Below are 15,902 nucleotides of genomic sequence, written 5' to 3' on the forward strand. Positions count from 1 at the left end.
GTTCTGTGGATATGAATTCTCCATTGTAGATCCTTTGATTTACAATAGACCGCAAGTTGCGAACAACTTATTCCATAGCAATTATCCCAGACAGGACTGTTCTGACAAGCAGGGAATTTAGTTTAGCAATCAGTAATGATAATTTCAGGTTAATTAAAATCATTCAAACATACTGCTCAGTCATGGTTTGACATCAAAACAAACCATGAAGTACAGATTGCCCTAATTTCAATGTTTTAACCCAGGAAACATTCTCAACTAGTTAACAGGAGAGAACAAAGCACCATGTGCCAGGCCATTGTTGGCGTTCCATCACCACCACCTTCGTAGGAAATAGGTGAGAATTTCCTGAAATATATTGATCTCTTCATCTGTAAGATTGTGATTGTGCCCAAGTGAACCAATGTTGAGAAATTCTGCCTTAATCTCAAGCTATAGACTGATGCTTATTCTATTCACAGTCCAGGGTGCTGCAAGGAAAATCATTCATGTTGTGTTCTTGATACTGTGATGGTTTTTGTTCATTCATAGGACATAAGCGTTGCTGGCTAGGCCAGCATTTAATCCCTTTCCCTATTTGGCCTTGAGAAGGTGATGGAGAGCTGCTCTCTTAAACCGCTGTAGCCCATATGCAGTAGGTTGACCCATAATCCCTTTAGGAGGGAATTCCAGGACTTTGATCCAGCAACAGTGAAGGAATGGCTATATATTTCCAAGTAAGGATGATGAGTGGCTTGGAGGTGAACTTGTAGATAGTGGCATCCCCATATATCTGCTACCTTTGTCCTTCTAAATGGAAGTGGTTGTGCGTTTGGAAGGTGTTACTGAAGGAACTTTGGTGAATTTCTACAGCATATCTTGTAGATACACACGACTGCTCCTGAGCATTGGTGGTGGAGGAGTGGATATTTGTGGATGTGGTGCCAATCAAGTGGGCTTCTTTGTCCTGGATGGTGTCAAGCTTCTAGAGTGTTGCTGGAACTGCACCCATCCAAACAAGTGAGGAGTATGCCATCACACTCCTGACTTGTGTCTTGTAGGTGGTGGACAGGCTTTGGGGTGTCAGTTGTTGCAGTATTCCTAGCCTCTGACCTGCTCTTGTAGCAACTGTGTTTATGCAGCAATCCCAGTTGAGTTTGTGGTCAATGGTAACACCCTAGTGTGTTTGTAGTTGGGATTCAGAGATGGTAACATCATTGAATGTCATGGGACAGTTGTTAGATTATCTTTTACTGGTGATGGTCAGAGCCTGGCATTTGCATGACATAAATGTTACTTGCCACTTGTCAGCCCAAGCCTGGATCGTGTTGCATTCAACATCTCTTTCAAAGAGCTGGTGCAAGACAATGGGCTGAATGGTCACTTTCTGAACTGTAAGATTCCAGGAAACCCTTAAATTAGATTAGATTAGATTACTTACAGTGTGGAAACAGGCCCTTCGGCCCAACAAGTCCACACCGCCCCCGCCGAAGCGCAACCCACCCATACCCGTACCCCTACATTTACCCCTAACCTAACACTACGGGCAATTTAGCATGGCCAATTCCCCGGACCTGCACATCTTTTGGATTGTGGGAGGAAACCGGAGCACCCGGAGGAAACCCAAGCAGACACGGGGAGAATGTGCAAACTCCACACAGTCAGTCGCCTGAGTCGGGAATTGAACCCGGGTCTCTGGCGCTGTGAGGCAGCAGTGCTAACCACTGTGCCACCGTGCCGCCCACAACCTTTTACAACCTTTTCGATACTCATATTGTAAATTGCATCTGAAAAATATAGACCTTGCATCTGGTGAACATCCGCCATATATACTGATGTAAAATAATCTTTCAATTTAAAAAGACAAATAAAAGGCACGCATTTCCCCTTTCTCCAGGCAAGCAAAGGATCAAAGGAATTACAATCAGCTATCAGGCCATTGAACAAATGCCTTCAGAGTGGGCCTATTTACAAAAATATCATGTTGCCTCGAGGAAGCAGCAGCAGCATGTGCTGTGTTTTGTGGTATAAAATGTGCACTGTTTAAAACAACAGTGATAAAAAAAAAAGAGAATCTGTTCATTATTCAATAAACTGATCTGAAAACATACCTACTTGTTCTAAAGAACAGAAAATGAGTCTGGGTAAAAATTATAACGTCACAAAAATTATAATGCCAACCTACTGAAGTATTATTATTCTTAAATGAAAAAGGACAAGCAGATCCACTTTCAAAAGAGCCCCTCTACATAGACAGTACTGTTGCAACAGAAAACCAGCGCTATCTTTATAATTAGGGTACAAAGGAGAGAGTTTTGATGTACAGTGGTGCTTTACCAGTTCTCCAAGCTTTAATGAGACATTTGAGAACATACCCACGACTCAGGCAACTGACTGTGTGGAGTTTGCACGTTCTCCCCGTGTCTGCGTGGGTTTCCTCCGGGTGCTCCGGTTTCCTCCCACAGTCCAAAGATGTGCAGGTTAGGTGAATTGGCCACGCTAAATTGCCTGTATTGTTAGGTAAGGGGTAAATGTAGGGGTATGGGTGGGTTGCGCTTCGGCGGGTCGGTGTGGACTTGTTGGGCCGAAGGGCCTGTTTCCACACTGTAATGTAATCTAATGTAAAAAGCTAAACTTCACAGCTGATACTGTGTGAACTCTGACCTGGAGCTGCAGATCCAAGAGACGCTCTCTCTCCTCTTCCTCTCTACAAATCCTTTCCTCTTCAGCTTTTCTTTGATTTTGCTCTTCTATCAGTTTTCTCTCCTCTTGTAGCAGATAGGCTTCTGCTTCCCTGTGAGTCCTCTCTTCAGCTTCTCTTTTCTTTTGCTCTTCTTTTCTGACCCTTCAAAAAAAAAAGCACAATATCCTCTGTAGTGAGTTTTAATTCCACCATTGCTCAAATTCAGATTGGAACTCAAAAATCATTCCTCATAATTTAAAGAAAATACAGCACAGGCAACTGCCATTTAGCCCATCGCCTTGTGATAATGTTAGCTTTTCAACCATAATCACACACTTTCACCTACCCTGTAAAATACCCTTGAAAGGAATCATAATAGCCATTTTAGCTAAATGAGGTAGAATTAATAAAGGATATCAGAGTAAAAGATCCCCTAGGAAACAGTGACCATAACATGGTCAAATTTAGCTTGAAGGGGAGAAACCTGAGTCAGAAACAAAAGCATTTACCTAACGGTAATTACAAAGCAATGAGAGCAGAATTGATTGGACTAGGAAAGGGGTTTAGCGCAAAAATGGCTTAAGAAACGGCAGATGTTTAAGCAAACAGTTCATGGATTACAGTAAAGATATATTCCAGTGAGGGAAAAGAAAATATTATGGTTAACCAGGCAAGTTAGGGATAGAAGCTGAAAATGTGTTGCTGGAAAAGCGCAGCAGGTCAGGCAGCATCCAGGGAACAGGAGAATCGACGTTTCAGGCATAAGCCCTTCTTCAGGAATGAGGAAAGTGTGTCCAGCAGGCTAAGATAAAAGGTAGGGAGGAGGGACTTGGGGGAGGGGCGTCGGAAATGTGATAGGTGGAAAGAGGTCAAGGTGAGGGTGATCGGTCAGACTGGGGTGGGGGCGGAGAGTTCGGGAAGAAGATTGCAGGTTAGGAAGGCGGTGCTGAATTTGATGGATTTGACTGAGACAAGGTGGGGGGAGGGGAAAGAGGAAACTGGTGAAATCCGAGTTCATCCCTTGTGGTTGGAGGGTTCCTAGGCGGAAGATGAGGCGCTCTTCCTCCAACCGTCGTGTTCTCTGGAACCTCTGGGACACCCGGACCAACCAACCCAACCACCCTGTGGCTCAACACTTCAACTCCCCCTCCCACTCCACCAAGGATATGCAGGTCTTTGGACTCCTCCATCGCCAGACCACAACAACACGACGGTTGGAGGAAGAGCGCCTCATCTTCTGCCTAGGAACCCTCCAACCACAAGGGATGAACTCGGATTTCACCAGTTTCCTCTTTCCCCTCCCCCCACCTTGTCTCAGTCAAATCCATCGAATTCAGCACCGCCTTCCTAACCTGCAATCTTCTTCCTGACCTCTCCGCCCCCACCCCAGTCTGACCTATCACCCTCACCTTGACCTCTTTCCACCTATCACATTTCCGACGCCCCTCCCCCAAGTCCCTCCTCCCTACCTTTTATCTTAGCCTGCTGGACAAACTTTCCTCATTCCTGAAGAAGGGCTTATGCCCGAAACGTCGATTCTCCTGTTCCCTGGATGCTGCCTGACCTGCTGCGCTTTTCCAGCAACACATTTTCAGCTCTGATCTCCAGCATCTGCAGCCCTCACTTTCTCCTCAAAGTTAGGGATAGAATCAAAGTAAACAAAAGAAGTGGCAAAGCCTGGTGGTAAACCAGGGGATTGGGCAAGTTGTACAAATCAAGAAAAGTGACCCAAGTAATAATAGAGGAATAAAAGCAAATTACTGCAGATGCTGGAATCTGAAACCAAAAGAGAAAATACTGGACAATCTCAGCAGGTCTGGCAGCATCTGTAAGGAGAGAAAAGAGCTGACCCTTCGTCAAAGGGTCAGTTAGACTCGAAATGTCAGCTCTTTTCTCTCCTTACAGATGCTGCCAGACCTGCTGAGATTGTCCAGCATTTTCTCTTTTGGTTAATAATAGAGGAAGATGCAAACTTTGACAGTAAACTTGCAAGTAGAGTCATATAGCATGGAAACAATCTCTTCAGTCCAACTTGTCCATGCCAACCAAATGTCAAGATGACTAGCTGGAGATTTAAATATATAAAAAGTCAGAAGCCAAAATGAACACAGACCCTTAGAGAATGAGGCTGGGGAAATAATAATGGAGAATCACAAAACAGCAGGGGAGTTGAATAAACACATTGTATTAGTCTTCACAGTAGAAGAAATTAATAGCATTCCACAATTACGAAATAATCAAAGGATAAAAGGAGAGAAATAAATGTAATAAATACAATAGAGAACACAAGTTTTAGGGAAAACAATGGGTTTAAAGCTTGATACAGTCCCTGGACTGGAGGGGATGCATCCCAGAGTATTAAAAGGAACTAAGTAATGACAGAGATAGTGGATAAACTGGTAGTTATTTTCCAAGAATCCTTAGATGCTGGAAAAGTCCGAGAGGATTGGTAACTGCTTACGTAACATCTTTATTTGAAAAGGGAAGGAAACAATAAGCCAATGAGTTTAAAATCTGTTATTGGGAACTTGTGAGGGTATATTATAAAGGATGCAATAGCAGAGTGTTTAGAAATACATGATCAAAGTCAGCAATACTTCATGAAGGGGATATCATGCTTGGCAAATTTATTAGAATACTTTGAGGTAGCAGCAAGCAGGACAGATAAAGGGGAAGCAGTGGATGTAATATATTTTGATTTTCAGAAGGCATTTGAAAGGATACCACAAATATGGCTACTCAATAAGAGCACATGATTTTGGATATATGAGTTGGGATAGGGGATTGGCTAACTGATAGACCAAAAGTTGGGATAAAGGAGGCATTTTCAGGATGGACAGTGATAGGGATCAGAGCGAGGGACACAATGATTTACAATATATATGACTTAGATGAGGAACGTGAATGCCAATTTTGAGAATGACGCAAAAATAGGTGGGAAGCAAATGATGAGGAAGACACAGAGTCATGGCAGATAGAATATAATATGGGAATATGTGAGATTATGCACTTTACCAGGAAGAATAAAGAAGCTTAATATCATTTAAATGGAGACAGAATTCAGAAAGCCTTGCCCATGAATCTCAAAAAGCTAGCATCCAAGTTGAGCAGGTAATTAGGGAAGGTAAAACTATGTTGGCTTTTATTTTAATGAGAATAGAGTATAAAAGTCTGACGGTTTTGCTAGAACTGTAACAATGCATTATTCAGACCACACCTGGGATACTGTGAATAGCTTTGGGCCCCTTATTTAGAGGAAGATATACCAGTAATTCGCACTGTTTCAACAGCGTGATTTGGTTATAATGTTGCTGAACAATTAGAGAACAATATTTTAGAGAAACCGCTGGTCGCAAGAGCACAATTCCAGTGGTGATTGGTTTGCATGCTTGGTTCTGTGCATGCGCCGATGTCAGCTGCTGTCAGCACGTGAGAGGTACAGGATTATAGACTGAGCAGCTTCATCACAAAAATTAAACTAAGGAATGCTCATGCTCTCTGTCGGAGACAAGAATATTCTTGGATAATTCCTGCAGGACTCCATTGCTCTTATACATACCACTGCCTTCCTAATTTGTTCTTGTACCTGCATATCTCTCAATCTGCTCCTAGGTTATCCCCTTTCTTTTGGGAAAAATGGAAGGACAAGAATATTAGCAAGAAGTGCCCTAGTGGTAAAACTGCGGGTGGTTTACACAAAAGAAAGGCTATCATACTCAGAGAAGCTAGATTTAATAAAACTTTTCGAGCATTAAGAGAGAAAACATGATATAGCTCACTTAATAGGAGTCTACCATACACACCATTACAGGCAACACGGAAAAGATTTAAAACAAACTATATTGCTGGAACAAGTCTGAGTGCCAGCAAATCAGAGAGGTCATGGCCAAAGGAACTTGAGGAAATGGAGAGGCTTCTAAGAGTTTGAATAAACATCAAACAAAAAAAGTGATCTGGGACAACCTTTCTCACCATAAAAGTGAAAGCCTTTACAATTGTGAAGATTTAAAAAATAAAGCTCAAAATCCCGCAGATGCACCTGCTTTAGGGGTTCAGTGGGTGGTTTGCTGGTTTTAAGAACCGCTATGCATTCCATAATGTAAAGTTAATTGGTAGCTACACCTTATATCAAATATTCAATCTGGATGAGACACGTTTATACTGGAAGCAAATGCCAGCAAGAACCTACATTTGTAAGAATGAAGCACACGCTCCAGGTGGCAAAGGATCATCTGACTGTGCTGCTGGGCACCAATGCCACTGGAGACTAAAAGCTTCAGACTGTGGTGCTGTACCACTCTGCCAATCCCCAAGCCTTGAAGAGTTATCTTAAGTATACTCTAGCTGTCTACTTCAGCTCAAGCAAAAAAGATTGAGTGATTGGGCAAATGTTTTCTGACTTTATTGTTGATGTTTTGGAAGATTTCTTTAGTGAGTATTGCAGGCAAAAAGGAATTTGGATTTCAAAGTGCTCCTCATCCTGAATAATGCACCATGCCATCCTGGCACCTGGTGAACTTTCTGAAAACATCAAAGTGCTAAGTTCTACCTCCAAACAGAACCTCTCTCATTCAACCCATAGACCAGGGCGCAATATCAGCTTTTAAAGCTTATTATTTAAGACACACATGCAAGAGTCTGACTGCAGCTACTGACAGGGATAATAAGGACAGTGTTCTTCAATTGTGGGAGTGCTTTAACATCGAGAATGCTATTGACATTACTGTGGAGCCTTGGGGGATGTCAGTAAGGACTGCCTGCACGCAGTTTGGCAGCAGCTTCTTCCAGATTTTTAAAAAAGATTTTATAGGATGTGAGCCGTCAGAGGAGCTCCCAAAAAACAGAATGCATTGTGCTGGCCTTGCAAAGCAGGTTGGCTTTGAAGAAGTGGAAAGTGAGGATATTTAAGGACTGTTTGAGTTCCACTGTGAAGACTTCTCTACAGCCGATCTATAATAGCTTTTTGTTGAGGGGGAAGTGGAAGCTGGAGATGAAAAAGTAGTCATCTAGGAGGCAGCACCACGAGGGCTTTCCACCTCTCTTTTGTCTTCTATCCTCAGGGAAACTGAGAGACAGTTGCAGTTCTTAGAGGACAATGATTACAACGCAGAACGCAGCAGGGTAGCAGTTCATTTATTAAGATATCATCTGGCATCTTATGAACAGCTTCTTCAAGACAGAAGAAAATGGGCAAAGTAGGAAAGACTGGATGTCTTTTATAAAACCCTCAAGAAACCATCAGAAGACATTCAACCATAGCCATCCACTTCTGCACCTGAAGGTGGTGACCATGATGACCCTCTGTCCCTGCATTAACAGTATTTTTTCAAAGTAATGTGTTAAATTCAGTTTGTTTCGTTAATAAATATGATTTAAACCTTCATTCAGGCCGTGATCTTTGAGTGTTCGTGAGTGATATTTTGTGCTGGTCTTGCCCTTAACTCACTTTCCCCATAGGCCCCATTATTTATAATCAAGCAAGGTTTCACTGGAATGTAGCTAGAGGTAGACGGCCTGTACTGGCACTGGAAGCAGTCCAAAGAAGGTTCATTATGTTGTTATAAGGAACAGAGGGTCTGTCTCTGTGTGATGACAGGTTGAGTAGATGAGGCCTGTACTCATGGGAATAAAGAAGAATGAGAGGCAACATTATTATGTTAGCACTGCTGCCTCACAGCGCCAGAGACCCGGGTTCAATTCCCGCCTCAGGCCACTGTCTGTGTGGAGTGTGCACATTCTCCCCGTGCCTGCTTGGGTTTCCTCCGGGTGCTCTGGTTTCCTCCCACAGTCCATAAATGTGCAGGTCAGGTGAATTGGCCATGCTAAATTGTCCGTAGTGTTAGGTGCAGGAGTAAATGTAGGGGAATGGGTCTGGGTGGCTGCGCTTTGGCGGGTCGGTGTGGACTTGTTGGGTCGAAGGGCCTGTTTCCACACTAAGTAATCTAGTAAAAATGATTGAAGGATAGTAGCTTTTCACAAGACTTCATAGAGTAGATGAGAAAAGGTTATTTCCCCTGGTGGGACAACCTAGGATCAGACAGCATCAACTCAGAATAAGGGGTCACCCATTGAAGACAGAGGAGGACTTTCTTCTCTCAGAAGGTAGGGAGTTTGTGGAATTCTTGGTCATTAAGTATTTTGAATTAAATTGAATTTATTGTCATTTGTACGGAGGCACAGTGAAAAGCTTTGTCTTGTGAGCGATACAGACAGATCACAGAGTTAAGTCGCATACATAAGCAAATAATAGATAACCAGCGGCAAAAACAAAAACGCAGGTACAGGTGAATGTTAAGAGTTTGTGAGTCCATTCAATATTCTAACAACAGTCGGGTAGAAACTGTTACGAAACCGGCTGGTACATGTGTTCAGGCTTCTGTACCTTCTCCCTGATGGTAGAGGTTGCAGAAAAACATTGCCAGGGTGGGATGGATCTTTGAGATTTTCAAGGTTGAGACAGATTTTTCATCAGTAAGAAGATCGAGGGTTATGGGGAAAAGGCAGGAAAGTGAAGTTGAGGATGAACAGATTAACTGTGCTCGTCTTGAATGACGTGGACTCCACGGGCTGAGTGCATTCTTATCAAGCATTCAACATTCTAAGCAAAAGGCTTATGATGAAAGGTGCGCATTAGATATATTTTGGGAATTGGATTTCAACATAACAGCAGATAGATATGGGTCAGTTCTGTGAAGGTGACTTTCTAAAAATGGTCACAATGTCATTTGGAACAGTGACCTAAGTGCATCAATCCTAACAAATCAGGTGACTGCAGTCAAGTATCTCGCAGGGACATACACTGTTGTGTTTATGACAGATAATGTAAACACACCAAGACCATCAGTTTAATTTCAGAGTTAGATGACAGAGTCTGAGCTCAGAGAAACCAGGAGTTTGGTTCAGAAAGAAGTTTGAGTTTTCTTCTAGCAAGATAATTAATGGTTAATTCAGGGTAGTTTGTGATGCATCCCAGCCTGGACATTTAGATTAAAATTCATGTTGTTAGAACTGAAAAGGGTTTGGGCTATCAGAACAGGATTAGGCAGTGGATTTGGAAAAGAATCAAACAATTGCCTCTGTAGTCCGAGGAAATGAAACTGGGAATATTCAGTTAGTTTAAAAACTCAGTTGATGTAGGAGTGATGTTTCTCTGGAATTGAGTATCTGTAAAACGATAGCGTTGGCAACAAACAATCTCAAAATTTGTTTTGTTATCTCTGTTCTGGTCTTTTTATGGGGTATATGCAGCTTCATTATTCATCTTTTCTATAATAAACTCATGCTCTACTATGAAAGAATGTCTGCAGCCTCACGTGAATATGCTTCACTGACTGACCACCACAGCAACCAACTGCAAACTTAAACTTACGGTCTGTCAAGATAAATTTCATTCTAGGATCTGACTTGTCCAGTATTTCAATCAGCTGGAATCATAACTTATGCATAATAAATCACCAGCCATCCACTAGTTTTCCAGGGAATTCGATATGACAGAAAAGATACTGATCTCTCTAGGTATATAAATCTAAATGAAAATTATGGGAACAGTTCTAGTTGGTTGAATGCATAGCTTGAACCTGGAACAGTGTGCCACTACAGGACAGATAGAAATGTTTGTGGTGTTGGATCATACACCCTTCTCACCTCTCAGCTTCTTGTAACTGAAGTCTCTCCTGCTCCTCACGCTCCTTCTGTTCACGAGCTAGACGCCGGTTCTCAGCCAAGATTCTCGCAGCTTCCTCAGCAGATGTGGTCCCTGCGACAGCATCAATAGCAAGTTAAAGCATTAACAGCAAGTGAACAATTGATAGCAAGTGAAGTCTAAGTGGTCAGCAATTTCAGTTCTATGTTGAACACTTGCAAAGCCATACAGCATTTGTGAAAGCTGCTCACAAATGGTTCCTTTAAATGAACCTCCATATGCAAGGCCTGCTCCGACCTCCACCCCCACCACGAATTGAAATAAAGAAATAAACAAGCTGTGACAAAGAAAATTTAGAAGGATCACTGACTGCAGCAAACACGGAGGATGCTTAATGCATTTTACACAATGAACAATAAAAAATTCTTCACTTCAAGGTAAGGCCTGCTTCAATATGCTTCCGTTTTAAAGCTTAGCCATTCTACAAATTAGAAAATGTGACTTTGCTACAGTAAAATTCAGTAGTGGGAGATGTAAAGACCGTGTTTTTGTATTTTTCCTGTAGTTCCAACTATAGAACGTAGAAAAGTACAGCACTGAACAAGCCCTTTGGCCCATGATGTTGTGCCGTGGATAAATCCTAATGTAAAATAAAATAATCTAACCGACACACCCCTCAATTCCCTGCTGTCCATGTGCATGTCCAGCAGTCGCTTAAATGTCCCTAATGATTCTACTTCCACCACCACCGCTGGCAACGCATTCCATGCATTCACAACTCTCTGCATACAGAACCTACCTCTGACGTCTCCTCTATACCTTCCTCCTAAAATCTTAAAACTATGACCCCTCGTGCCAGTCAATCCTGATCTGGAGAAAAGTCTCTGTCTATCAACTCCACCCATGCCTCTCATGACCTTGTATACCTCAATCAGGTCACGTTCCTTCCTCCTCTCCAGAGAGAAAAGTCCAAGCTTAGTCAACCTCTCTTCCTAAGACAAGCCCTCCAGTCCAGGCAGCATCCTGGTAAACCTTCTTTGCAACCTCTACAAAGCCTCCGAATCTTTGCTATATTAGGGCGACCAGAACTGAACACAACATTCCAAGTGTGGTCTCACCAGGGTCTTGTAGAGCTGCAGCAAAACCTCATGGCTCTTAAACTCGAACCCAGTTAATTAAAGCCAAAACGCCATATACTTTCTTAACAATGCTACCTACTTGGGCTGCAACTTTGGGGGATCTATGCACTTTAACACCAAGATCCCTCTGTTCCTCCACACTGCCAAGAATCCTGTCTTTAATCCTAGATTCAGCATTCATGTTCAATCTTCCAAAATGCATCACTTCGCATTTATCCAGGTTGAACACCATCTGCCATTTCTCAGCCAAGCTCTGCATCCTGTCTATGTCGCACTGTAGCCTGCAATAGCCCTCTAATCGACGACACCACCAATCTTTGTGTCATAGGCAAATTTACTAAACCACCCCTCAACCTCCTCATCCATGTCATTTACAAAAACTACAAAGAGCAGAGGCCCAAGAACAGAGCCCTGCGGGATACCACTCAACACTGACCTCCCAGCAGAATACTTCCCATCTACAACCACACTCTGTCTTCTGTCAGCCAACCAATTCTGAATCCAGATAGCCAACTCTGCCGGAATCCCATACCTTCTGACTTTATGAATGAGCCTACCATGGGGAACCCTATCAAATGCCTTGAAGACCATATACACCACATCCACTGCTCAATCTTTGACCTATCTCGTCACCTCCTCAAAAGAACTCAATAAGATTTGTGAGGCATGACCTGCCCCTCACAAAGCCATGCTGACTGCCTTTAATCACACTATACTTTTCCAAATAGTCATAAATCCTATCCCTCAGAATTGGTTCCAAAAGTTTGCTGACCACAGATGTAAGACTGACTGGTCTGTAATTGCCAGGGATTGCCCTATTCCCCTTCTTGAAAAGAGGAACAACATTTGTCTCCTTCCAATCCTCCGGTACGACTCCTGTGGAGAGTGAGGAGGCAAATATCCTCGCCAGTGGCTTAGCAACCTCCTTTCTCACTTCCCGGAGCAGCCTAGGATAAATCTGGTCTGGCCATAGGGACTTATCAATCCTAATGTTTTCCAAAGTTTCCAGCACATCAACTTCATCAATCTTGATCTGTTCAAGCCCGTATCCCAGCTGCTCAAAGTTCTCATTCACAACAAGGTCCCTTTCCTTAGTGACAACCAAAGCAAGAAACTCATTTAGAGCTTCCCCTATCTGCTCAGACTCCATGCATAAGTTCCCTACGCTATCCCTGACCATTCTCTTATTCCTCACGTATGAGTAAAATGCCTTTGAGTTCTCCCTAATCCTTTCCACCAAGCCTTTTTAGTCCGCCCTCCTGGATCTCTTCGGTCCAAAGTTTGTGCGAAGATTTGTAGCTCGGGTGCTCGTTGTTGTGGTTCTGTTCGCCGAGCTGGAAGTTTTTGTTGCAAACGTTTTGTCCCCTGGCTAGGCGACATCATCAGTGCTTGGGAGCCTCCTGCGAAGCGCTTCTTTGATGTTTCCTCCGGTGTTTATAGTGGTCTGTCCCTGCCGCTTCCGGTTGTCAGTTTCAGCTATCCGCTGTAGTGGTTGGTATATTGGGTCCAGGTCGATGTGTTTGTTGATGGAGTTTGTGGATGAATGCCATGCCTCTAGGAATGCCCTGGCTGTTCTCTGTCTGGCTTGCCCTATGATAGTAGTGTTGTCCCAGTCGAATTCATGTTGCTTGTTGTCTGCGTGTGTGGCTACGAAGGATAGCTGGTCGTGTCGTTTCGTGGCTAGTTGATGTTCATGTATGCGGATTGTTAGCTGTCTTCAAACAGGAAGACAGGACCAATCTCGTCAGTCCATTTCTGAGCTCCTTTCTAGCAAACCTGTAATCCTCTAAAGCTGCGCTAGATTCTTGCTTCCTCCACCTTATATAAGCTGCCTTCTTCCTTTTGATAAGAAGTTCCTCTGTTCTTGTCATCCAAGTTTCCTTAATCTTACCCCTTCTTACCTGTCTCAGAGGAACAAATTTGTGCATCACTCGTAAGAACTGCTCCTTAAACAATCTCCACATGGCTGTCATGTCCTTTCTGTGGAACAACTACTCCCAATCTGTACTTTCCAACTCCTACATGATAGAGTCATAACTTCCTTTTCCCCAATTAAATATCTTCCCTTGGTAACTGCTCCTTTCACTCTCCAAGGCAATGGTAAATGTGAGGCAGTTGTGGTCACTGTCACCAAAGTGTTCTCCCACCGCGAGATCTGACACCTGTCCTGGCTCGTTGCCGAGCACCAAATCCAAAATGGCCTCTCCTTTCATCGGCCTGTCTACATACTGAGTAAGGAAACCCTCCTGAACACACCTGACAAAAACTGCTCCATACAAACCATCTGCACTAAGGAGGTTCCAGCTGATATTGGGAAAGTTGAAGTTCCACATAACAACCACCCTGCTACATCTGCATTTTTCCAAAATCTGCCCGCCTATGAGTTCTTCGATCTCTCTATTGCTTTTGGGAGTCTGTCGAAAACCCCCAATGAGATGGTTGCTCCCCGCTGTTCCTAACTTCCACCCATACTGACTCAGTAGACAAACCTTCCTCAACAACCTTTGTTTCTGTAGCTGTGATGCATTCTCTGATTAGCAATGCTACACCCCCTCCTCTTTTTCCACTCTCCCTGTTCTTTTTAAACGATCTAAACTCTGGAACATCTACCAACCCATCCTGCCCCTGCAAAACCCACGTCTCCGATGTGGCCACAACATCATAGCCCCAATTACTGATCCGTGCTCTAAGTTCATCACTCTGACACGCTTTAATTAATCCCTTTGTTTCATCACATGAAAAACCTTCCCCATAGATTCACTACATCCTGTCACTGCACCATCTACAACTACCCCCTTCTCAGATATGTAGCTCTGGCTCCCATCCCCTTGCCAAACTAGATTAATCCCTCCCGAACCACACGAACAAATCTCCCACGCAGGACATTTGTGCCAACTATAGAATGAAATAAGAAAAGAATGGTTTTAAAAACCAAGGATTGCTGCATGGCCTGTGGACAATGACCAGTTATCAACAACAAATGGTTTCTGCCAGTCAACAACCAAATGATTAAGTTTCAGGTAATTGCACAGCTTCTGGCTATGAACGAGAGAGAGAAGCTATTCAGACTGGCACAAGTAGTTTTTGCTCTGGTCTCTATAGAAAAAAAGCCACATTAAGTCTGAAGAAAAGCAGTCTAGCTTTCCTTCACCAGTTGCTCTAAGTTGTGGCTGGTAATCCACAAATCAGAGAACTTTTAAAGTTCCCTGTGCCTCTTACAAACCCAGTGAAAGTATCCAGAGAAGTATGACCGAGAAGCACTTCACTTTCTTCTGTGTCACTGGGTCAAAATCCTTGCCTCTCTAACATTGTGTGATAGCCAACAGCACATGGACTGCAGTAGTTCAAGGCGGCAGTTCACCATCCACCTTCTCAAGGTACTGGCCTGCCAGCAGTGCCGATGTCCCACGAATGAATATACACACATAAAAAACAGTCCTCTGAGCAGCACAAGAATAATCTCAGCAACCCCTGTGAACATGACCACTGAATTATTTTCCCAGTCTATAGCTTGTGCTTTTCAAGTTTAAGGATTACGGTTTTAATTTGTAGAGTTATTTGCTGACAACTCAAAGGTTTACTTGTAGGGACAGATCAATTACTTGTGCTAATTAATAGTTTGTAAGTACAGAAACTTGGTACGTGCTGTCAACCTGCATAAGAAAGTCCAGTATATTGGGGAATCTTTGCATATTTCTAAAAATCTTTAGCTTCTGTGATGACTCCAGGGAAAGTGGGACTTCATTTCCAGCGTACTAACAATTTAATTTAGCATAGTTCGAGCTGGAGTACAAACAGCTGACAAGTATACTCTCAAAATTCAAACATTTATACCAGCCTCAATGAAAATAGCACAGGTATTTGGAATGCTGTGTAGTCTCATTTTACATTCTTAGAAAACTGCTACATTTCATAACCAGATGCATTTGTGAGAATACAGGCTGTAGTGCTGTGTGCATTCATTCAATTTGTAAATGCTGTGTGCATTCAGTTTGTGAATTGGCTTTGCAATTTATAATTGCTGTTAAGGGGGGTTTGCAGAGTTTCCACATCAGATCAGGAATAAAAGTCTCCCTTCAGATGGCTGCCAGTGAATTGAGCTTAGAATTCCTCAGGTCAGATCTGTGTGCCCGTGAATTTGGCATTGAAATTTCTAACCTTACAAAGATAGCATGACAAATGGAATAACTCTGCTACTTTCCTCGGTTTAGGAGCAAAGCTCAATACAGCAGCAGTGGATAAAGTAAGTTTTATGCACTGAAAGTTGATCACTGTGGAAAGATTGTTTATTCAATAAATACCGAATATCTTTAAACCAACAAGGACAAGAAAAAGGTTCCAATAAGTGAACAAAAAAAGGGTACACGAAAAGTACGAGAGATTTCACTGCACATCATCCATTGTTATGATCTACTTGAATCTTAGGTGTGAGACTAGACTTTTTCTTATAAATGAAACA

At 42.8% G+C, this 15,902-nt stretch overlaps 1 protein-coding gene across 8 annotated transcripts in view; it reads right to left on the reverse strand.

The window, feature by feature from the left end:
• Positions 1-15,902, reverse strand: part of map7d3 (MAP7 domain containing 3) — a 133,467-nt gene that overhangs the window by 18,383 nt on the left and 99,182 nt on the right. For all 8 annotated transcript variants that reach the window (XM_087991839.1, XM_087991836.1, XM_087991835.1 and 5 more), the window contains 2 exons: positions 10,307-10,418; positions 2,644-2,824 (listed from right to left, as the gene is read on the reverse strand). In XM_087991839.1, the coding sequence (XP_087847965.1) occupies positions 2,644-2,824; positions 10,307-10,418 (293 nt within the window). The remainder of the gene's footprint in view (positions 1-2,643; positions 2,825-10,306; positions 10,419-15,902) is intronic.

This window comes from Chiloscyllium plagiosum, unplaced genomic scaffold (assembly GCF_037043375.1).
Source record: "Chiloscyllium plagiosum isolate Xiang-an unplaced genomic scaffold, Cpla_swu_hap1 HiC_scaffold_11, whole genome shotgun sequence".
Taxonomy (NCBI): Eukaryota; Metazoa; Chordata; class Chondrichthyes; order Orectolobiformes; family Hemiscylliidae; genus Chiloscyllium; species Chiloscyllium plagiosum.